Source organism: Arachis hypogaea, chromosome 5 (genome assembly GCF_003086295.3).
Source record: "Arachis hypogaea cultivar Tifrunner chromosome 5, arahy.Tifrunner.gnm2.J5K5, whole genome shotgun sequence".
NCBI classification, from domain to species: domain Eukaryota; kingdom Viridiplantae; phylum Streptophyta; class Magnoliopsida; order Fabales; family Fabaceae; genus Arachis; species Arachis hypogaea.
The window spans coordinates 93305435-93330898 of record NC_092040.1 but is presented as its reverse complement, the minus strand read 5'-3'; the positions used below and the strand labels follow the sequence as shown (position 1 = coordinate 93330898).

Genomic DNA, 25464 nt, shown 5'->3' with positions numbered 1-25464 from the left:
GCACAAAATTCGGAAGGAAAACGTAAAACATGCGATTTCTATGAATAAGCGTGAGAATAATGGATGAAAAATCACTCAATTTATCACAATATAAACCATAAAATAGTGATTTATCAAGTGGATTTGAAACTTCCAGTGGAGGCGAGACTTATACCGATGGGAATTGGAATTAGTGGATCTTTTGCATGAGTCTTTACGGCCTGCAAAACTAGCACGTGATAAACAAGACAGAGTTGTTTGAAAGTTTGACAAGGAAGGATTTTTTTTCAACTAACTCTTTTGTGCAGGTGGTGCAGTCAGAAACTCTTCCGAAGAATATCATCAGCTGCTACAATTTCACCAGAACCATATGGAAAGGTTTGATTCCACCACGAGTGGAGTTATTTATTTGGTTTGCTTTGATAGGAAGAGTAAATACTAAAGAAAAAATACTTAGATTTGGAATTATTAGTCATGGTGACAACATATGCGTATTATGTAAAGGAGATGTTGAACATATTCACCACTTGTTTCTGGGTTGTGTATTTACTTGGCAGTTGTGGTGTCAATGACTTTCTGACTTTGGGAGATCGTGGTCTGTTCCGAGTTCATTAAAAGAACATTTTGAGAGTTGGACATGTGTTGTTAATAGAAAGGAGAAGTAGAACAAGTGGTTGATATGCTTCTTTGTGGTTATTTGAAATGTCCGGTTAGAGAGGAATAGGCGAATTTTTAATAACAAAGAAGGTGGTCTAGAAAAGATGTTTTAAAAATCTTTAACTAGTTATAGAGAGTGGAGTAGTTTGGATTCCTTTTGTTATTAATGACAATGTCGAATATAACATTAGTGATAGTATGTTTTCTTTTTTTATTTTATTTTTTATTATATGATAATGATTACAGTTTTGGTTGCTTATTATTCTCCTGAATTGTGTTGAGCTTCTTTGTTTAAAAAAAGAAAAAGAGGAGATATAAAAAAATTGGTATGCAATTTTGTATTCTAAAACTATTATACTATTTTGATTTGTTAAGAATTTACTGTAATTTGTCTTCGCTTCCATCTGATTTAATTGAGAATATTTTGTTATTTAATTTCAGTGTAACACGTTGAATTTAATTATCGTGTAAAATTATTGTTAATTCTCCACATTAATTTTTCTTTCCTTTGTTGAATGGATAAAGGACAATGGACTTTTTAAATTAAAAAAAAAAACACAAACCTATTGTGTAAAAAAGAAATCAGTTTTAGCTTTTCTTCTTATTCCATGAAAAGTATTTAATACTCAACTCTTGGCGCAGTGGTCAGTGTGTTTCCAAAATGGGACATCGAGATCCTCATTCAATACCGAAATGAATACTCTCAATTTTTTTTTTTTTTACTAAAGAGAGTACAATAAAATTTTTTAATATATATTTTATAAGTAAATTAAAAAAATTATAAAAAATATATATTAAAAAATTAGAAATTATATATTATTTTCAAATAAAAAATTGAGAATATTTATTTTCGTGCAATACAATATTATAGAAGTAATTGAAGACACATTTATAAATGGATTCAATTTACAATAACTATGTAAGAATTGTTAAAATTAAAATTATATTTTTTTATATTTTAATAATATTTTAATTTTAATAATATTTTTTGAAATATTATAGTTATAATATAGTCATATTAGAATCACTCACATGTAATAGCCATCTATCATGTTGTAATGACATTTGCGCTCTCAACTATTTTGCGCTTCTGACCCTGTTATTTTTCTTCGTGGAGATGGAAGAAGTTGGGGTGATGGTAGGGTGCCTGGGGTTATGAAAGGTGTATTAGTATATTTACTATTTTGATTTCTATTTTTCTCTAGTCCTTGAATTAGTGATATGAGACCGGAGGTTAATGCTAAATAATCATGATTGTTTTTGCATTTTTCATTTTGTTTTCTAATTTTGGATTTTTATTCAGTCCCCTTTTAGAAGATTTCAATGTTTATAGACTATATCTAAGGAATGAACTAGTTGCATGCTCTTCATCATGCACTTCTTTAGCTTAATATTCACAACAAGATTCTTTCCTTACATCTGGATCACTTAGATATCTTAAATTAAATATGAATGATTTAAAGTGTGAAAGACCGAAATGCCAAGAAAGTATATATAGTAGCATAGATGAAACGCTTCCTAAGTTATATGTATACACATATGTTGTAGACAACTAATTATATAAAGTTAAATTATTCTATTTTTCGTTATAATTTTACTAAATTTTTATACTTTAAAAATTTAATTAAATTATTATATCAAATTTAAATTTATAATTATATTTTTATTATTTAAAAAATGAAGCCTGCTACATATACAAGCCTTTTTGGCTCACAAGTTATACAAATTGGTCCAAGTCCAAGAAAAAACACGCGCACCACTCCTTTAAAATCGAGCGTCCAATGCACACGTTCATTGTGTCGCACTCTTCCTCTTCTTCCTCATTCAAAATGCAAATCGTCAAGATTCGCACTCTTCCTCTTCTTCATCAATCAAAACGCAAACCGTCAAGATTCAAGCAACATTCGAAACAAAAGACACATTCCAACTCCTCGCGAAGAGTAGAAGAAATCAAGAAGAAAAGATACAAATCTCCATAAAAAATCACCAGAAAAAACGAAGAAACATTATTCAAGGTACTGTTTTACTGTTCTTCTAAGTTTTTTTTCTAGATTGTCTCTGCCATGTGTCTCATCCTTAACCAGCAAAATATTAAAGGATTTCAAGAAGAAATATACTGTCTCCCCTATGTTTTTGGTGTATTTCTTAAATTCTTTGGGTGTATTTCTGTAATCCTTTGGATGTATTTCTGTAATCGTTTGGGCATAGTTATCAGAACCGAACCGATGATCGAACCGGTGAAGTTACTGGGTCACTGGGTTACTGGTTTAACCGGTGGGTCACCGATTGAACCGGTTAACCCGGTATAATTAAATAATTATGTAAAATTTAATTATTTTTTCTTTATTATAAGTACTTTTATTTTGTTTTTATAAAAATAGTTATCATTTTCAAATTTTAATACTTTATTAATTAATTTATATTTATTGTATTATTATATTATTATAAATAAAAACTTACATACAGTTAATTTTTATGTGAAGTTAATATTTAAAAATAGTTAGATGATTTGATAAGTTTAACTAAATATCATCTAATGATTTTTAACTATCAACTTCATATGAAGACAATTGCATGTGAGTCTTTACTTATTATTATTGTTCATACCCTGGCCCAATACAAGGGCCCAGGTCCAACTAAAAGGCCTAATCTGAAGGGTTAAGCCTAGCTAAGTACCGACCTCCACGTAAGAAGTCGGTATCAACCACGACTTGGTCTGAAGAAGTCGGATGTGAGATCAGCTGGCAGATAAGCACTCATTCAAATGAGTAACCGCCCCTAAAATCTCTCTAACCACTTCATAAAGCCATATCCTAACCTCCCCAAGATAATGGGGACGGTTACATCCTAAAGATACGGCACTACTCCAACGGTGGTTATTGGCTCACCACTATAAATACACTGACACCCCTCAGGTATCTCTAAGCCCAATACTCTCTAGACCTGCTCACACTCTTGCTAACTTAGGCATCGGAGTGTCTTTGCAGGTACCACCCCCTATTCACTCGCGGGCACAAGTCGGACGGAGCCTCCCGAGTTGCAGACCCATCCGGAGTTCCCCTCCTTCGAGCACTTGGGCCGTCAAACGTCATCCATCTTATTAATCTCCGGTTACCCACCGTAACAATTATATACTACAAGTATTTATTAAAAAAATAATATTAATAGATATCATATAATCATGAAAAGAAAAAATAATTTGTGATTAATATTTTTTTTGTTTATCTTAATATATATATATATATTAATAAAATTTATAGTTAAATAAAATATAATTGATTTAAAAATGAGGGACTTTAAAATTAAAATTAATTGAATATAAGTATAATAAAAAGTTACTATATGTATTATAATTTGGTTATAGGTTGACAAGAAGCAGTGCAGCTTGGTGGCATGGGCGTCCTACTTGTATCCTTCATGTGATAAGTTTGAACCCCATTGTAGCCATTTTGAAAAATTTTCCAAAAAACACAAAGCTTTGACACTTGGCACGCTGGAGCATGAGGAGAGCATGGTGGACTTGCAGAATCCAGATGCGTCGTAGCTTCGCCTTCGGTTGGGACCGAGCGGTTCGGTCCGGGCCGGTTTTCACCGGTTTTGGCCGGTTCGTTCCGAGTTTAACCGGTTCATTCCGGTTCTCGGCCTTGAACGGTCTTATCCTTGGACCGGATCGGTATAGGGTTCGGTTTACCGGTTTTCCGGTCGAACTGGCCGATCCGGTTCGATTCTGCTAACTATGCATTTGGGTGTATTTCTGTAATCCTTTCTGTAACTGTTTGGGTGTATTTTTGTAATTGTTTGGGTGTATTTCTTTAATTGTTTGGTGTATTTCTGAAGTTCCATTATCTTCAAAACAATTTCAAAGCTTGATTTCAGAAACCATGAAAATAAAAAAAACGAAGCAAGAAGGAGATCCAACAAATTTGGCAAGAAATTCGAAAAAAGAAACGAAATCTTTTGAAAAATAAAAGTTATATATTTGCGCGTTAATTGATTTGAATTTATTTAAAAATCTGTTAAAGAGGTCCATAACATAACCAGCGTGTTTAGTGGGTTTCGTTCTTTTCAGACTTGTAAAGCTTGTAAGCGCAAAACACTTGTATGTAGAGATTAATCCTTTAAGAATATTTTAATTTAATAAAATATATTGAGCTATATTTAGTAATGATGTGAAATAAATAAAAATATTATTGTAATATTTATTATTAAAAGAATCTAATTATAAATTTAAAATTAACGTAAAAATCTAATTAAAAATTATAGAAATTTGACGGAGTAATTTATTCAATATATAATTTATGGAAATCACACTTTACATGGTAACTAACTAGACTATAAAAAATTATAAACTAGAATCCATCATCATCTTATAATCTTATATGTACATAAAAGATAGTCACTAAATTAGTAGTTTATATAAAATATATATTAAAATATAAAATACATATTAAAAATAAATTAAATAATACATATATTTATATATAATAATAGTTAATTTAGTGATTGATTTTTAGTATATATATAGTATTTTTTTAATTAAAATTAATCACTTAAATAAAATTAAAACCTGTGAGTCATGTTTGACATATATATCATCATAATCTTGTAGTTTTCTTAGTTTCAGGCATATAAAACTCGGCGGCGATACTCTCCCAAAGCCCATATGGGAAACATGTTTCTATATAATGAGTAGTTTAGGGTACAGTTCCTCATAAACACTCCCGTTATTCCCTGCATAGTTTAATGGTTTTGTTCATTAATAACTATACATAAAGATAAGTTTGATGAGAGAATTATGATTAAGAATAACTTAAAACTTATATATATGTTACCTGCTGTGGGAAGTCTCCATCTTCCATTTGTGAATTGATTAGTATCTTTATTCCACGATGTATAGGTGTTGGATCAATCTTAGCCTTGTTTCACCAAAACATTAATTATATAATTAGCACAATAACTTTATTTTTGTTTTGTTAAAAATATAATTATTTATGTGCCTCTTTTTATTAATTTAAGTTTTTGAAAAAAAATAATTTTATAACATAGTATGAGATAATAACTTTTATAACTGAAAGATCTAGAATTTGATCCTTGTTAAACTCTAAAAACAAAATTTCGGCATAAGAAAATTAAAAATTGAAAATAGAGAAAAAAAAGTCTATACAAAAATTTAAATAAATTTAAAAAAAATTCTTATTTAAAACATGTTAGAGATTTGATTATTCGTGTACTTTCTTTTATTCGATTAAGATGTTAGATTATTATATTATAGTTATTATTATTATTTATTGTCTTTTTTTAATATACTTCATTGTTGTTTTTTTTTTTTTTTGATAAATATACTTCATTGTTGTTAGTTGTTGTGCTATACGTTAATTCTTCCTTGTATATTCCATGTAGTTATTAACAATAAGGCCTCTTGAACTTAACATAAAAAATTACCATAATAAGGAACACCTTTTTTATATGATAGAGTCACATGTGTTGAAACTTGAACGTGTCATAGCATAATGTTATTAGTAAGATTAAAATGAAACACTTTTAGAATAAAATTTTTCATTATAAGAATAACTTGAGAATAATATACCATAAAAAGTGAGATTAACTAGGAAATGCGAATGAAACACAATTTTAAAATAAAATTTTTCATTATGAGTATTTCGTGAATAATATACAATAATAGAATAGTGACATTATCAATTCAGAAATAATAATATACATTTTTTTATTTTAAAATTTTAACTGATTTCAAAACATTTCAGTTTGTTTACAAACCTGGCCTGCACCAATAAGAGATAACAAAGCCCATGAAGTTTGAACTAAATTTGCTTCATTGCCTTCTACATTAGTATACACCTAATAATTAACAAGGAAATTAAAACACATGTGAACCTTATGTGAGTAGTAAGTACTAAGTAGTAATTATTACAATTCTTGTTTACCTTCCTATATTATATAGTGCATTATTCAAGTAGAATGAATAATATAATGTAGTTATAATAAGGTACCTTGTTTTGACTTGATAAGTAACTTTCACTCCAACCACCATTGGGAAGTTGCTTGGACAACAGAAATTGACATGCTTTGCGCAATGAAGCACTGTTTTGATAGTTCTTTCCACATGCTCTCAGTCCCTTTACAGCAAACCAAGTTCCATAGGTATAACAAATACCCCAGCAACCATACCTGTATAAGTGTTTTGTCCATAGTGGTGAATTATGAACTTTGTCTCTCTCTAATTTTTTTCTTAGATATAATTAATATATAATGAATAATCTTGACCTCTTCCATGGAACCAAATATAGGCTAAGACAAGTTAAACAACTAACTTTAGCATTCATATATCACAAGATAGATACTCTTTATTTCAAAATTTATTACTTTAGAAATTCAGTAGCACTACAACAAAAATAATCTAATGACAAATTTTTAGTGACAATACTATATGATTACTATATATTTTATTTAACTTATATTTACGTTAATTATATATTTTTTGCTGCTATATATTATAATGAGAATTATATATTTTTTATGCCAATAAAAATATCTTTACCAACAACTATAAAATTGTTGCTGAAACTTTTTAGCAACAAAACATACAACGACCAAAATAAATACTTGATAAAAATGATTTTTCTAGTAGTGTATATCTATAATCCAATATGTTATTTATATCTAAATATATCAAATTATTATTACTATTAATATATTCCATGAAAGTTTAAAAATAATGGTTATTTTAGAAATGGGAGGATTATCATAATTATAATTAATTATACAAATTATGAGTAATTTAATCTATCTTAGATTATAATTAACTAACAATTCAGATATATATTAATTTAAATCCTAAATGTAATCTTCATGTGTAAAATAATAAATTAGAAAAAAATTTACAATACCATGAGCCATCAGGATTTTGTGTGTTTTTAATGTAGCGGATTGCTTGGGCAATAGAATGATCAACTTCTTTTCTTCTATGGTTTGGATATAGCTTTCTAAACAGAGCTAGGGCTTCCATTGCTGATCCTGTGCATTCTATGTACCTATTTTACTCAACATGAACCACAATTAGTAGGAACAATAAGATAACATGCCAAAAATAACAAAATATTTATGAGTATAATTAATAATTATCTTACTCCCTCTCAATGAGAGTGTCTTCAAAGAATTCTGTTGGATTAAATTTCTGCAATACACATAAGTTCTCACTCAATTGAAATAATATATTTGTTGTTATTAGAAGAGAGTAATTTGAAGAGTGTATTGTTAAGTGTGTATTCAAAAATACAATGTATAAGAGTATATGTAGGTGCTAGAAGAATCAAAACAATAAAAGTATAAAATTCTATAATAAATATACAGATATGTTATATAAATATAAATGATACTAACTCATCTTAATTGATTTTAATTATACTCTAACGTCCCTCCTAAAATTCAAGTGAGAGTTAAGGATACCATCTTGAGTTTGTGTAAGACCCAGAATTTTTGAAAAGTCTTATTATGAGCTGATTTCAAATTTATTTATTATTAGAGAATTTATTTTTAGAAATTATTTTATTGAGAATAATTAAATCAAGTTTTGATAATTAAAATAAAGATTTTACTTAATTTCATAATTATTGAGTTATTTTCTATATTTAAATTATAACGTTATGAAATAATAAGAATGTTATATGATTTGGACTAAATAATTAATATTTTAAAATATTAATACTGCTGTTTTGGAAAATAAAGAAATTAATTATATTATTTTTAATTATTGGATTTAAACATTTTATTGAAAATAATTTATAAAATTGATGAACAAATAGTATTTTCATACATTATTATTGTTGGATTAAAATTTATTTCTAATTACTATATTATCCCTATTTTTATTTAAAATTATAAAATTACCCTTAAACCTAATTTTACCTAAATCCTAATTTCCAAATTGGAAAAACTCTAATCCTAAAACCCTAACCTAGTTACCCTTTCCCTAAAAGCCAGAAGCAAACAACACACACAGCTCCTTCACCATGAAAGAAAGAATGGGAAAGAGAGAAGCAGGAGATCTGAGAGGGGAAGGGGCCGCGGAGAAGGAGAGGAGGAAAGGAAGAAGATCGCGTCGGCGTGCTGGGCTTCACCGCCTCCATCGCGTCGTCGTCTGACCGGAGAGGGAGAAGAGCGTCACACCTGCCACGAGCTCGCCGTCGCCATGGAGCCGTTGTCCCATGCGTCGCCGTCGACACCAACAAAGAGAAAAGAGAGAGACGTTGAAACAGAGAGCTACGCAATGAAGAGAGGGTCGTGGGTCGCTGTCGTTGGGGTTTCCGTCACACCCTACCCGCTCACTGATACCGATTGATGGAGGAAGAAAACGTGCGAGTCAAGGACGCACCAAGGATAGGTCGCTACTGTCGCTGACAACGCGAGAAAGAGAAGTGCCGTTCGTCGCTGGTCGTGCCGCCAACGAAGCTCCCTTCACTAACGTCAATACCGATGTCACTAGAGGAGAAGATGGAGACCAACAAAGAGGAGCCCAACGTGCGTGAAGAAGAAGAGGAGAGGTCCGAGGCTGAGATGATTCCCGTCAACGCCGTCTGCTTCTGTCACTGTCGAACTGTTGCTCCGCGGTGCTTAGCTGGAGCTTCTATTACTGTTGTCGGAGATCTGTGGTTGCCGAAAAATACCGCTGTTGTTTCTGCAAAAGGAGAAAGAAGCCTCGCCGCTGTTCTAGCTGCCAGGAGCAGTTTTGTGGCCACCGGAACCACCGCCGAGGATGCCGCTACTTGGCTCGGTCATTTCTTCTTAGTTGCAGTAAGCGTCTTCTTTTTGAAAAGCCTGTAGTCACTGCTATGTTATCGTATGCTGATGTTTCGTAGCATTAATTACGATAAGATTGAGTCTCGGTTATTTTATGTTGTGATTAGAGTTGCTGTGGTTGCTGTGGAAGTGGGTTGGAGTTGAGGTTGCGGCTGCCAAGGGGTTTTGACGTGTTGCGTAGCTTTCGGGTTTCGATTATTTGAGGTAGAGGCCTTTTTAGAAAACTTCACTTTATGAATTGGAATTATTATATATGGATATAGACGTGAGAAAATGTACCTTTGAGTGACTGTATAAGTCTTATGTAATTATTGATTGTCTTGGATGAATATAAATGTTTGTTTGGCTGGGTTATTGTTCAGTTTTGTAAAACGCACAGTTCTTGAAATGCTGCTTTAAAGTTGATTTGTAAAAGCTTTGAAATCGAGCTTATCCTATTGGAAATTGATTGAATTTGAATTGGTGTTCTTGAAATCCGATAATGATGCACTCTTGGAAACAACTTGATTTTGAACTGATTTGATTTTGGAACCGATAAAGAGGGTTGTGGAATGGTTTGGTTGGGACCCGAAAAGGGTGGCAGAGTCCATGTTTTAGGGGGGAGGTGCTACCGAAATTTCTGCTAAAATCCAAGATTCTATTCGAAATGTTATTTGAAGAGTTATGAGTCTAAGACTTGTACTAATTTACTTGAACTATTTACAAAGGTGAAGAATTGTTTCAAAATGAATTATTAAAAAGAGAACCATGATTCACCTTTGTTTTTTAAGAAAAGTATTTTATCTTTGGGTGCAAGACATTTAGAAGTAGCCCGTGTCTTAAGCTACTTTAAAGGTGAAAAGGTTTATGTCTTTGAAATTAACTTGAGGAGTTCAATTGGAGGAATTTCAGTGGTTTTGAAAGAACTTGAATCTTAGTTGATAAACCTTATTTTTACGACGTATTGGAAAAAGTTTAAGGTATCATTCAAAGTTCTGGATTAGAAAAACTAAAGTGATTTCCGAGCCGTTGGAAACGTTTCAGATTTTTAGCATGGGATTGAAATTAGTTTTAGTTTAAGTAAAAGAAAGAATTTTGAAAATGTGGTTGGAGTAACTGATTACACGACTTGGTTTGGCTTAAATTCTATTCTTATTTTTTATTTATTCAAATAAAAAAATTAAGGTTTTACAGATTTTAAACGAATTTGAGGAAATGAATTATGTTATTCTCCCCTAAAGACTTGAGACTCTGCCGAGGAACTTTTGTCACAAAATCTTATTTTTGGATGGATGATTTTGAATATTTCAGAAGAGATCTTTAATTTGCCATGATTTTTGAAGTTTTGGAAAGATGATGCCGATGGTGGCTTTGTTTTTGAAAAGGGAACCTACTTTGAGCAAAAGTGGCTTATGAGTATGAAATGATTTGAGGAATGGAAATTTTAAAGCCAAGGCTGGAAAGAATTGATTTTTTATTTCAAAGTAAATTGGATTGAGATAAAGTGATTTATGGCTTGAATGATGATTTTATGAGTTTGATGATGTTGGATGGTAGAAGTGCTATTATGTTATGAGCCGAAATGGCTGTATATGATAATGAATTATGGCTGATTGTGGAATATGTTATGAGCCAGATGGATGAGTATGAATATGGATGATTATTGAGTTGATAAATTGCACTTCCAATTATCTGAGATACGAGTTTTCCTGGGTAGAAGCAGTGGCTAGCCACCACGTGCTCCAGGTTGAGACTCGATACTCTGCTGACCCTATGTCGTAAGTGTGGCCGTACACTGTGAAAGTTCCGGATGAGCTTGCCTCCGTGGATAAACACCACTGTGGGTGTTGTGTGATTATGATTATGATTGTGAATAACTCGAGTTGGGGATGCACGACAGAGGGACAGTCTAATGGTTAGCTACCAGAACTTGTCGGGTTGACTTTATAACCGACAAATGAGACTCATCAGTCACTAGGACAGGCATTCATCGTATGCATCTATGTGACATTGTTTAGGTGTGTATATTGTACTTGGTTTGCCTATGTGATTAATTGTGTTTAACTGTTAATTGTTCTACTTGATGTAACTGCTTGTTTGTGCTTGAGCTTTCCTACTTGTGTTTGCGACTGAAAGTCTGTTGGATTGCGATGGGTTGGTTGTGGATTAAATTGTTTGGGCCTAGGGTCGTGGCTGGTTATGAGATGGGCTGAAGGCCGTGTTTGGTTTGTGTTTTTGTCTTAGGAAAGTATGAAAAATTAAACTGGTTCAGCATAGACTTAATGAACCTATGTTTTGAACAGCTTGGTCGTTCATACTGTCTATAAAAGACTTTTAGAAAGGCTTTCAAATTTTTGAAGAATTAACAGTTTTCTCTTCTAGAAAGAATTTCAGAATTTTGATATTAAATCTTTGGTTTTGAAGATGTATAAGGCGGTTATTAATCACTGTAACGGTTTTATTTTCACGTATCCTTTTATAGTAATCCTGCAACCCTATAGTTAGAACACTTTCGAGAATATGTTCTCACTCCCCTACAGGTCTTTTCTTTTTCAGGTTACGAACGATGAAGTTCGAAAGAGCTTATTTCTTTTCTGTTAGACAATATTTTTGTATTGTTTTAGTATTTATATTTCTCTCGCCTTTAACTTTGCAAGTTTTGTAAGAAGGATAGGATTCTGACATGAGATGCTTGTAAATTAATATGTATGTATATATGTATTTCCTGGGAGTATTGTAATTTATATTGCAAGTATGAATGTATGTTTTTGAAAAATTCGGTTTAAGTTTTAAACATGATCATATTTTAGTATTAAATATTATAAGAGTCGTCGGAATACCCGAGCTATCAGAGTGGCGCAGCCGGAAGCGTGACATTTTGATAGTTAGGGTGTTACAATTCAGATACTAGAGTCTGAAAACGAGTAAAATGATGAGCGTTCGTGAAGATATCAGCCGTCTGATTCAAAGTTCCAACAGCTATGAGACGAACAACATCAATAAGGAGATGTTGCCAAACAAAGTGACAATCAATCTCAATGTGTTTAGTGTGTTCATGAAAAATATCATTATGGGGCAATCTGAATAGTATTGCGGCTATCACAAAAAATGTTAGTCGGGGACGACTGAGAAGCACCCAAGTTTTCGATAAGCTAACAAATCGAGACAACCTTAGCAATGGTATCAGCGAGAGCACGATATTCAACTTCTGTGCTTGATCGAGCAGTGAATGTTTACTTCTTGACTCTCCAGAAAATGAGAGAGTCACCAAGAAACAAACAATAACCAATAGTAGAACGACGATCAGTGGGATCACCAAATTATCAGCATCTGAGTATGCCTAAAGGGATAAAGAGGAATTGGCAGGAAAATAAAGACCATGAAATAGAGTGCCTTTGATGTAGCAAATAATACAAAGAATTACCGCATAGTGAGTAGTATGCTGAGCTGACAAAAATTGGCTAAGAACATAAACTGGATAGGCGATGTCTGGTCGTGTAGTCAAGTAAACGAGACATCTAACCAATTGAGCGATAAAGAGTAGGACTATCTAAAACAGTGCCATCCATAAGGGTAAATCGAACATTACGCTTAAGGAGAATAAACTCAGTGCGACTATCTGTAATTCTGACTCGAGCAAGAAGATCCAGAGCATACTTAGTTTGAGAGAGATAGATACCGTCATATGTGGATATGACTTCTAGACTAAGAAAATAACTGAGAGAACTAAGATCTTTCATCTCAAAAGTATGGTGAAGGGAGGCTTTGAGATCAGAGATACCATCAAACATCATCTCCAATAATGATCATGTCATCAACATACAAAAGTAGATCACTTTTACGAATAAAGAGGGCATTCTCATGGGGCTGCAAGTGAAACCGAGATTGCATATAGTGATGCTGAACTTGTCAAACCATTCATGAGAATCTTGCTTATGACCATAAAGTACTTTCCGAAGGAGACAGACTTTATTGGAAGGACAAGGACATCCTGGAGGTGGTTTCATATAGACTTTATTTTTCAAATCTCCATTAAAAAATACATTCTTCACATCCATCTGAATGAAAGACTATTTCTTGACTGCAGCAATGGCAAGGAAGCTCAAACAGATGAGAGACAAGTAACAGGAGCAAAAGTCTCTTCATAATCAATACCATACTCTTGCGAACAACCTTGAGCAACCAATCATTCCTTATAACAATCAATGGAACCATCAGAGAGTCTTAATCTTGTATACACATCTACTACCCACAACTTTTTTATCAGAAGGAGGATCAACCAAGTCCCAAAGTGTGTGCTTTTTCAAGTGTCTAGATTTTTTTCTGCATTGCTTGATACCAACTTGGATTTATGGAGGCTTCTTGGAATGACTTAGGTTTATGGTGATGAAGAATAGTAGAAAAAAAAATGATAATCAGGAAGTTAAGGAGGTAAATTTCTTACCCTAGAAGAACAAGTGGAGGGGGAGGCATGACACCAGGAGCAAGAGCATCGTCCAGTTTGGAATAATCGAGAGATGGAGAAGACAGAAAAGGAGGGGGTTCGAGGGATGGACTTGAGATGGAACCTGTAGTATCATCACTAGAAAAAAGATCAACATTGGAGTTAGTGAAAAACGGTGACTGAGTAGAATGAATGGACTCAAAAGAGGAAAAACTAGAGAACATGTGATGCTCCCAAAATATAACATGACGAGATATTCGAATACGTCGAGAGATAGGATCCCAACAATGATAACCTTTGTGATCAGTGCCATAACCAAGAAAATAACACACACGAGTCCGAGGTTTAAGTTTATTATGTTCATGAGGCTAAAGAAGGACGAAATAGACACAACCAAAAATACGAAGAGAGTTGTAATTGAGAGAAATATGATAAAGATGCTCAAAGAGAGTAATGTTACTAAGGATAGAAAAAGAGAATCTATTGATAACATGAACAGTAGTGAGAATAGCTTCACTTCAAGTACGCTCAGGATAGGAAGAAGAAATAAGCATTGCATGAATAGAGTCAAGAATGTGATAGTATTTGCCTTTAGCTCTGCCATTTTATTGAGAGGTACCGAGACAAAAAATTCAGACAATGTACCCTATTCAGCAAGAAATTTTAAAAGTTTGGAGTCATGATATTCTATAGCATTATCGCATTGGAAGATTTTAATGACTTTGGAAAACTGAGTTCGAATCATAGTGACAAAGTTAATATAAATCTGAGACAACTCATAACGATTAGTCATCAAATAAACGCAAGTAAAATATGAATAATTATCAATAAAGACTACAAAGTATCGAGTCCCTTCCATAAAAACGGTGGGAGCGGGGCCTCAAACATCAGAATGAATAAGATCAAAAGGAGAGCAAGCAAGAAAAGAATTATTATGAAAAGATAAAGCAAGTTATTTTGTAGTTTGATAAAAAATGCAATAAAAAAAACTCATTACTAACTTGACCTAAAATACCCGTAAACATAAAAAGACGCAATTTTTCTAAGGAGCTGTGGGAAAGACGGCATTGCCATAAATGAAGAGGAGAGGGAGAGGAAACAACACAGAGATTTGACAGAGCAAAAACATGAAGGTGTTTGAGCTCAAACAATCTTCCGACCTTTCTGCAAATTCTTTCTCAACATCTTCCTTAGATTTGGAGGTTCTATCTTTGAAGTTTTCAGTCACAGTAGGCTTAACAGGACAAACATCACCAGTTATATAACGCCATAATTTTTGTCCTTTAAGAGATCCTCACATAGCTTCAACCTAATGAGCATAGTTGGAGCCATTAAGGATACTAGGAATAGGCTGAAAAACATCTGATTTTTTTCATAACAGCAGAAACAAAGACGAAAAAGAGAAGAAACGGCAAATTTGGAGCGGAAAACAAGAAAATAGAGGACAGAATTGAAAAGTGTTCACCTAAATATCTTAGGGAGGGTCCCACTGTTTATCAGGTCAGCCGCCACGTCAGCAGACACGTCAATAGGGGAAGGACACGTGGCAACGAGTGAGAAGAGAAGCAAAACACGCCAGCGCAGATGCGATGAAGAGGTGGCACGCAGATCAGGAGGCTGGCCGGGTCGGGCATAACGCGGGTGAAGGCGGGTCTGTGGTTTCTACCTGGCATGACACGTAGTACACTGTGATGCCGTTGATCCTGGGAGTGGATCGAACGGTGCTGAAGGTGTCTATAGGGAGGGAGAACCTGAAGCGGATAGCGATATTCAGGCGGCGGGTCCGGTGGTTTCCGGTGACGATGTCGAACTCGTTGAACTCGCAACGATGAGACGAAGACGGCGGTAACGGCGGTCACGAACCAAAGCATTAGAAAAGGATAAAAAAACAAAGGCAAAGAACACTATTGGAAGAAGAAAAATAAGGGGCTATGAACAAATTTCCATAAAAAAAAACATATGCTCTTAATACCATGTTAAAAATAAGAGAATAATCTGAAGAGTGTATTATTAAATGTGTATTCAAAAGTACAATATATATATATATATATATATATATATATATATATATATATATATATATATTATAGGTGCTAGAAAATAAAAAAAGCATAAAATCCTATAATAAATATACAGATATGCTATATAAATATAAATGATACTAACTGATCGTAATTGGTTCTAATTATATTTTAACATTTGTGACGGTTTTAAACTGCAATAAAATAGATCTAGAGTGTTTGATGGACCGCCGGCAAATGAATTTACGACAATTTTCAAGAATGTTAATATAATCTTTGCTATATGAAAGATTGAGTCATTTGTTTTTGCGATAGTTTATAACCATGTCCTATTCTAAAATTTGTCATTTTATTACGGTGGTTTCAAACTGCCAAACCGCCACTCTTTAAAAACATATAATATTTTTTTGCATTGGTTTGTAATCGTTGCAATTACTTAATTTTGTTTGTGATATTTAAGGTAATAATTGTATAATAAACCAAAAACATGTTCGTCCTACATATTTTATATTCAAATAATTTTATCAACTATACTAAGTATATATTAAAATCAACCATTAATATAAAATATATATTAAAATATAAATATTAAAAATAAACTAAATAACACATGTATTTATTATACACAAATATATTATTAATTAATTTTGATGTATAACTAATATTTTTATATTTTTATATTAATCTTATCTTTAACATAAAATATTGTTATCTATATGTATTTTATATTGAATACTAAATTAACATATAATTCTACTCTTAAATAGAATCCAACAATAGATTCAAAAATATAAAATAAAAAAATGAACAAAAACTCGATGTCACATAAATTATAAATTCTTATATTCTATGTTCTTATTACCTCTAGCCAACGGTAGGCTTTAGAAGGTTCCCAAGCGGGAAAACCGCCATTGGTACTCTGAATAATAAAAAAAGATATCAAGCATGCATCTAGTACTTAAATGCTCAAATTTACTAATAGAAATAACTTGGGAGATAGAATTTAATTGGAAACTATACCTGTAGAGAAAGAATGATATTAACAGCATCATAAAATCTCTCTGGTTCCATTTTTTCTCCAACTAGATCAGTTGACATTTCTGATAATAGGAGTGAAGCCTATAGATAATTTTAGTAGCAAATAATGTCAAAGTTCAGGAGATGTAATATGTAATAATTGAAAATTTAATTATTATAACAACAATGCTAGGGAACCAACTCTATATAAGTCAAGAATCAGCCAATTGGTAACCGGATGTTGCTACTAATAGGCGCACGAATGTTTCTTTTTCTTGTAAATTGGATGGTTTTGGATATGATTTCTATGTTTCATGTGTTACGCATTAATAAAACATAATTAATTATATGGAATCAACTAATGAATGATCAAAGCATCTGTTCCGTGATTCTCTCCTAATACTAACGTGGTCAACAATAATTTAACAAACAAATTAAATTATAAATTAATAAAACTAATTATAATTAATTATGTTGTTCCATTTTTGGCTGATTATTAATTGGTTCCATATATTTTTCCTTATTATAATCCTCCAAACAAGTACAGTCATACTCCAATGAATAACAATTTGTGGTTGTTATGATGCAACATTTTGGCAAATCCAAAAATATTTTAGGGCAAAGTTTAAGGTTAAGAGTTTATATTAATCTGTAATGGGTTATACTTGAGTTGGATGAAACCTTAATCAAAGTCATATAATTCTTTGAAAATTTGATTATTTTAATCAAATTATTAATCAGTATTTATTTAATTATTATACTTTTATAGTGAATTAACTTTTTAACATTACATGCATGATCTTATTATTGTATTAAAATAATTATTAAACATATACATCTTGTGAAATGTTTATTGCATTTTGTCTTTAATCTAAAGAAAGCCAACTATCAGCTCACTAAACAAAAATGTTTAGGAGACAATAAAAAAGACCCAAATCAGCTAAAAGTTGTTTTATTTTATATTTATTCATTATTTTTAAAATAAACATATAATATTAGATGTAATAAATATATAATTTTAGATATTATATACATAAAATTATAAATACTATATATTAAATAAGATAACTTTAAATTACTATCTTCTTAAATTACTCCTCACTAAATTAGAAATTACTTTATAAATTTATTAATTAATTTATTGGAAGAATTTGTGTGAACCTGTAATCCTTCAGCTGTACAATCAGAGACTTGCCAACCTTGGTCATGCATTGAGAATGTCCATGAACCTTTTGAGATGTGTCTATACATTCGCATGAAGTCACCACTAGGGTTTTCACTAACCTTCAATTTCAAATTAAAGTCTCTTTTAATAGTATAGATATGTATAATGAAGAAACATTAATTAATTAATTAATTAATAGTTATTAATTGGTACCTGTGAAGCCTTGACAAAATCGTGAGCTTTTTTAAGTGTAGGACCGTACTCTTCACTTAGATTACAAGCAAGTATTGCTTGTATAGCAAATGCTGCATCCCACATTTGACTACCAAAACTCTATATCAAAATTAATTAAGGTGACAATTAATAATACTTATAAGGATAATAAATTTCATATTTGAACTAGTATACTTTGTTGTTTAATTAATTCAACAGATAAAATATTGAAACAATGCAAAACGTTTTCCTTTTATCAAATATATATACACTACCACAAATGTAGTCTATAAACTATCAAAAATGTTATTTGTATACTAAAATCAGTCACTAATGTATTTATATATAAATATATATGTGGTTTAATTTATTTTTAATATATATTTATATTTTAACATGTATTTTATACCGGTGACTGATTTTGATGACTGATTTTGGTGTTCACATAACATAGTCATCAATAAACTATATATAGCAACACTTAACCGATAATATGCATTAAAATTAAATATAATCTACAATTCTTATAATAATTAAACTAATCATTCAATTTGACTAACCTGAATTTTCAAGCCATCTTCGGCAAGCCAAAAATAATCTGGAATTCGAGCTAAATGAAGATAGTAGGCCTCTGAATTAGGATCTTCAACCCAACGCGCAATCAAACACAAAACCTTCAATTTTCATCAAATAAAATGTCAAGCTAAGCTATAGGTAAATACTTTAACAATCTAACAATGGTAGTGATATCAATTCAAGTTATTAATATTAGTATTTATAATTTAATTTAAACATGTGTATACCTTCTCGACACTTCCAATGCAAAGGTATTTACTGTTTTCATCTTCATATCGTACATGATTAATTGCAATTTCTAATGCCTTTTCTCTAAGCTTAGAAAAAGGCCAACAATTTAGCAAAGGCTCTCCCACATGATGGAGAAAATCCCATAAAAAATCTTGGATCAAAGGATGTGGATAGTATAGATCCTCCTGAAATTGAATTGCAGGCAATTAATGTGTACTTTTTAATCTAGTTAAATGTGTCACTAAATAATTTATCCAAACCTTTGCAACATTTTTTCGAGCTTTATTCCAATTGATTTGTTCGTAAGGTTCATTGTACATTTCTACTCTCAAAGATTTTATTAAGCCGGTAATAGTTCCCACAAATCTCTTTCCGAATAAATATGACATTGGCATATAAACCAACCGACAATAGCACAACATTTTTCCTGCCATATAAGTGCAAAGAAAAAAACACAAAAACCAAATATTATTTATTATAAAGAGGAATAAATAGCTATTATGAAAGATTTAGAGGCGAATAAAACGGACCATAAAAAAATAAAATAAAACTAACGTTTTATTTACGAAAAATAATCTTTTAGATAAAAATAATCAATGGTAAAATTTTTGTTAATTCTATTAAAAAAAATCAAGACATTTTTAATAAAGTAAAATAATTAATTTGTCCAAAAATCAAGACATTTTTCTAATTTTATTTAAATTTTTTTTTAAATAAATTAGTGTCTTCTAATAATTTTATATTTATGTTTATAAATAATTGCCAAAATAGAGCTTAAAGAATTTGAAAGGATGAATCAATTGACAAAAACCTGGATGAAAAGGAACAAATTTGGGTAGAAGCCAAAACTCTGGTGCTAGTGGATTGCATCCCGACCATTCATAAACCCCAAGAACCTGCTTCACCAAGTAATTAAAGTACTATATGTTAATAACTACGTAGAGTATCCTCTATATGTGTTATCTATGTTTTACATTAATCATCTTTTATTTGGTAAAAATTACAACTTCATTTTAATTTATATATATAAATTTTTATGTATATTGTCGTACTCATACTTTTTCTTTGAATTTTTGCATTTCATATTATATATTCCAAAAAGTTTAAATTATCGAAAAGAATCACATAAATAATTATATATTTAATATGCTCTTTCAAGTAATAGGTTATTTTAAACTAAATAAAATTGAATTCTAAATATTTTGTTATAAAAATTTTAATATTAATTTTATGATAAAATTATTTATCTCAAAAACTTAAATTGATAGAATAATATGAATTATTATATTACTTAGGGGTGGCAAAGCGGGCCGACTCGCCCTAATCCGCCCTATCCCGCCTAGGCCCGCCCCGCCAACTAAAATGGGTTCAAAATGCTAGCACGTTCCTCTTTATAGCGGATTTGCGGGTTGGCGGGCTAACCCGCTTGACTCTTTTTTTTGGAAAAATAAAATTCATTAAAATTAATCAAAAAATAATAATTTAAAATTAAATACAAATAAAAAATAGTCAAATTATAATATAATTTTTTACTTTTTTTTTAATTTTAACTTCAATAAAATTATCTTTATTTTAAAAAATAAGTCACATAATTTGAGCATATATACGAAATTGTAAAATAAAATAAATAAAGTTAATAACTAAAAGAATAATAAAAACAAAAAAAATGAAAAAATCTTTAAAAATTCTATAATTATTAATTTTATAATAGTAACAACTCTTTTATTTAATAAAAAAATAAAAAGCTTCGGCCCGGCGGACCGACCCGTCCCACCCCGCCAAAACTCGCCAATTTGACGGTGCGGATTTGGCGAGATTTTTTAATTTGGCGGACTCCAAATCCTAACTCGACCCGTCTTTTTTAGCAGATTTAGCGGATTGGCCTGGCGGGATCGACCCGTTTTGCCACCCCTAATTATTACTTATATATTTAACACACAAATCATTCTAATATGATTATGTTACAATCATTACGAGGACTATGGTGTTTCAAAAGCATTGTTAACATTAGATTAATATTTTTTATTGTTAATAAAAAATACTCATTAAAAAAGTGTTACTAAAATATAAACAAAAAGTGCTGCTTTAATTTTAACAACACTTACATACTTATTATAATCCCCATAACATAGTCATACTAAAATCTATCATCTAACACCATATATTCTTATCCATGCAACATATAGGTTATAATAATAATAATAATAATAATAATAATAATAATAATAATAATAATAATAATAATAATATGATAAACTAATGTGTTTACCGTGACCCAAAACTTTCCCCACGAAGGAATAGCCAGCAAACTACCATGGTCAAGGATCCATTTTCTAGCTCTAGCAATTGCCATATCTTCACCATCTTCGGGTCCTTCCCCAAGTATTCTCAAAGCAATGTAACTCAATGATGATCCAAACATTGTGCTGTGACCTTCTATATGGAACCCCCAACCACCGTCTTTGTTCTGTTTAATGACAAAATGTTAACCATAATTATTGTCAAATTCAAGCATACATGATTTAAATGGATTCCTTTTTTAGCTTCTTATTACTCTTTTGCCACTCTTCAACAAATAATTAAGGCCACGGTTAAAAAGTGACATAGTTAGTAAAAAAAAGCCACACTTTTAGCGTACCTAATGCTATGCTTCATCTCACAATAGGACCATAATTTAAAAGTGTGGCTTGTTCTATGCACTTGAGTACTCATTTATTTGTGATATAAGTGATTGAGTTAACTAATAGAAGTTATTCTATTTTACAATCATATATTCATGAGAAAATTCATAAAAGATTTTGTATATGCAATATTAAATAAAAAAACATCAAGCTAATAAAATGTGATTTGCCCGTCTTATATATTATAAAAAAACTTGTTAAACAATTTTTGTAAAGTTGAAGTAATTAAATGATGAAAAGAATATGAATTTAAAATAAAATTTATGTATTATATATTATTTGATCCATTGGTCATTGAAAATTGAAAAGAAATTAGTAAATTACACAAATGATGATTTATTCATGGCAGTTTAATTTAGTAATAATAAATATACTCACCTGATGATTATATAAATACCGAATGATTTCTTTTTTATGTTCTGGTCCTAAAACATAATCAAGGGATCCTGTAATATAGAGTGCCATTACCTGTTCATCAGGTGATGATATCAATAGGTAAATTAAATCAAACCCAAAAAAGAGAGTAATGTATATAGGAAAAATACAGGAAATAAAATTTAAATTAATTTTTAATATTACATTTTTTATAATTAAAAACAATGGTGGATTACATTTACTATGATTTTTTAATGTATGTAATCATTAGAATATTAATACCAAAGGTTGTAGGAAAAATAAAGGGCCAGCGGACTCAGCAGGCCAGTGGCCATCATGGGCTTGAATGGATGAAAAGAAACTGAGAGCCCTTTTCATTGTTGTAATCAGTGCTTCTTCTGTTACATTTTCCTTGTCTCCCACTTTCACTGCTTCTGACATTGCTCTACACTGCTTCTCCTTTCTTAGCTGCCACATAAATTTTGAAAATAAATGGAATAAAAACGGTCTTGTAGCAAAAAAATATTAATTAAAAAGTCAAAATTTGTCTTATTTAATATTTATTAATTATTACAATAATTAATAAATATTAAATAAAGTAAATTTTTGTGATTTTTTTCTAGTATTACCGAATAAAAATGTTGACAAACGAGAATAATAAATAACAAAACAACCAACTTAGCTTTCCAATTTATTGACCCCTTCTGATATTCAATTACCATTCACCACGTACATCATTATTAATTACTAATTACTAGCATTGGAGGATTTACCAATAGATATTATATTGGGACATTGATAGGTATTTAATTGCTTTCTAAAAATGGCTTCATTAATAACTAGCATCCATCAAGCCGCTTTTTATTGATTATGTATAAAGATTTTAATTTCAATATTATTAACATTAAAGTGTAGAAAAAATTAGTTAGGGGGAAAAAAGAACTTGAAAAAAATATAGTTTGAAAAAAGAAAAAGAAAGTGCAAATGCTTGTTTTATGAAGGTTGGTTTGGGAGGAAAAAAAATTAAGTGTTTTTCTTTTTATAAATATCCATATTTATATATTAGAGATGATACTTATAAATTTAGTACTTTTACCAATTTAAAAATTTGAGTAAACACTTAAATTAGTCTTTAAAAATATTTTAATTGGATATTTTAGTTCTTAATAAAGTTATATTACTTTAAAAGTTTTTAAGATGGATTGGTCTCTCTATAAAGAGAATTAATTTATATTTTGATGATGATATTTATTAGAGATTTAATTAATTGTCTTATAATAAAATTTAGGGATTAGAAACTTATTTATCATAGAGATATATTAAATATTTTATTGTAAAGAATAGAGAAACAAAACTGTTTCACAAAAGTAATACTTAAAAACTTTTAAGGTAATAAGAATTTATTGGGAATCAAAATATCTCATTTAAAATTTATTAAGGATCAATTTAAATATATATTCTAAAAGTTTTATATTTCTTTTATATTATTATTTTATATAAATAAACAGTTTTAAAAAGTTATAATAAGAAATATGAGTATAACATTAAATTTTTGGTGTTTATCTTGAATATGCATCATACTTTTCTTTTATCATAAACCAAAATTTAAACTCAAAACTTATTATTTAATTCTATAACTAACAATAACAAAAAAGAAAGTTAATAAGATAGTATATGGAAAAGGCATAAGTGATATATTCGGAAGGATTATCCTTTGTAAATAATTTTTTAGGTTAATTATGATTTTGGTTCTTAGGTATAGGTCGAAAATTTTTTTATAAAACCGTCTCTAAAATTTAATTTAGTTTAAAAATTGTCCTTACTTTAGGAATCAAAATCGTACGAAAATAGCGGCGGAACCGAAGACAGAAATGAATCGTGGACATTTTATTCTTCTTCTTCCTTTTTTTCCTTCTTCTTCTTCCCTTCTCCCTTCGAAAGAGCAAAAACACTCTCTTTCTTATTTTTTCTTTCTTTTTTTATTTTATAATTTTTTTGTTATGAGTAATTTTGTCCAAAATTTTAATATTTAAGTAAAAAATTATTTTAAAACTTGGTTTAAACCTTAAGGACGATTTTGTATGTAAAAAAAATAGAAACAAAAAATGTTTTTGATCTATATCTTAGGGATCAAAATTGTACTTAACTCTAATTTTTTAATAGAAGTTTCTTAAATATATAATTATAAATTATTTTAAAGTTTAGTTTGTATGTACTATATGTATTAAACTCTTTATATATTAATATTCAATCAAATAGAAAAAATAAAGTTAAATTTCCATACTTAATACCTTAAAAAATGAAACATTTTTATCTATATAATAACAGGACATGCATATCAACTTAAAAAGACTTTTATACTTAGAATACAGAATATTATCCTACTAACTAAATTTTATACTTGTAATACACGAAAACTAAATTCTCAATTCAAATTAAGAAAGAAAAAGTTAATTAATACAATTATGCAAAAGACATACTAAGATTAAAGTATGGAAAAAAATTTTAAGTGTATCTGAAACATCAGTATTCCAATTATTTTAATTGTTGATTTTAATTAATATATATTATATATATTTTTTATAATTCAGAACAACAACTAAAATAATTAGAACACTAGTGTTCCAGGTAAACCAGAAACTCTTCCGTAAATATGCATGTATACCTGCATCCTCATTAAGAGGTCAGAGCTTTGTTTGATGGAAAATCTATTCTTGGTGAATTCTTGGCGCAGTCTTTCAACCTCGGCACGTTCTTCAGGTGTTCCTGCATTTGGATCAAACTCCCAATGTTGTCTTCCTATGAAATTGTTCCCTGAGACCAAGTTCTTTCCTCCTTCTGCTATCTTCAACTTCCACATCCTCAACTATATATTATATTTATTTTCCTAAGTACAAAGACGGGTTCATCATAATAAGCTAAGAAAACATTATTATTATTCATGTATATACATAATAAGAAGCGTTTAAAATATTCTAAAAATACTAGTGTTTTAGTTACTTTATTTAGTCATTAATTTCGGTTATAAAATATATACAAAGTTAAAAATTGAAATGAATAATTAAAACTATCGAAATATCAGTAATTTAAAATACTTAAAAATGTTCTAATATTATAAAAGAGAGAATGATAGATGTTTACTTGAATTTGAATGGAAGTATTATTAGTAGCCCAAAGAAGATTAAAATTGGAAAGATGAGAAATTGTGCTATAGCTAGCTATAGATGGAGATAAGCTTAGAACTTTAGGAAAGAAATATATAAAAATGAAGATTTTGGATACATGCACACACCACTTGGCTGAAAAGGGATT

General features: G+C 30.2%; 1 protein-coding gene across 1 annotated transcript; it reads right to left on the bottom strand.

Moving 5' to 3' along the window:
* Positions 1-4893: 4893 nt before the first annotated feature.
* On the bottom strand, positions 4894-25464 carry LOC112801978 (lupeol synthase). Its single transcript, XM_025844951.2, has 19 exons — positions 25294-25464; positions 24818-25039; positions 22435-22620; positions 22156-22245; positions 21366-21563; positions 19908-19992; positions 19357-19523; positions 19093-19281; positions 18850-18963; positions 18290-18409; positions 18073-18195; positions 16915-17013; positions 16757-16813; positions 7782-7828; positions 7542-7685; positions 6645-6822; positions 6412-6492; positions 5469-5552; positions 4894-5367 (listed from the first exon to the last, which is right to left on the bottom strand). Exons 2-19 carry the CDS (start codon positions 25010-25012, stop codon positions 5257-5259), a joined length of 2268 nt encoding a protein of 755 aa, XP_025700736.1. The 5' UTR covers positions 25013-25039; positions 25294-25464; the 3' UTR covers positions 4894-5256.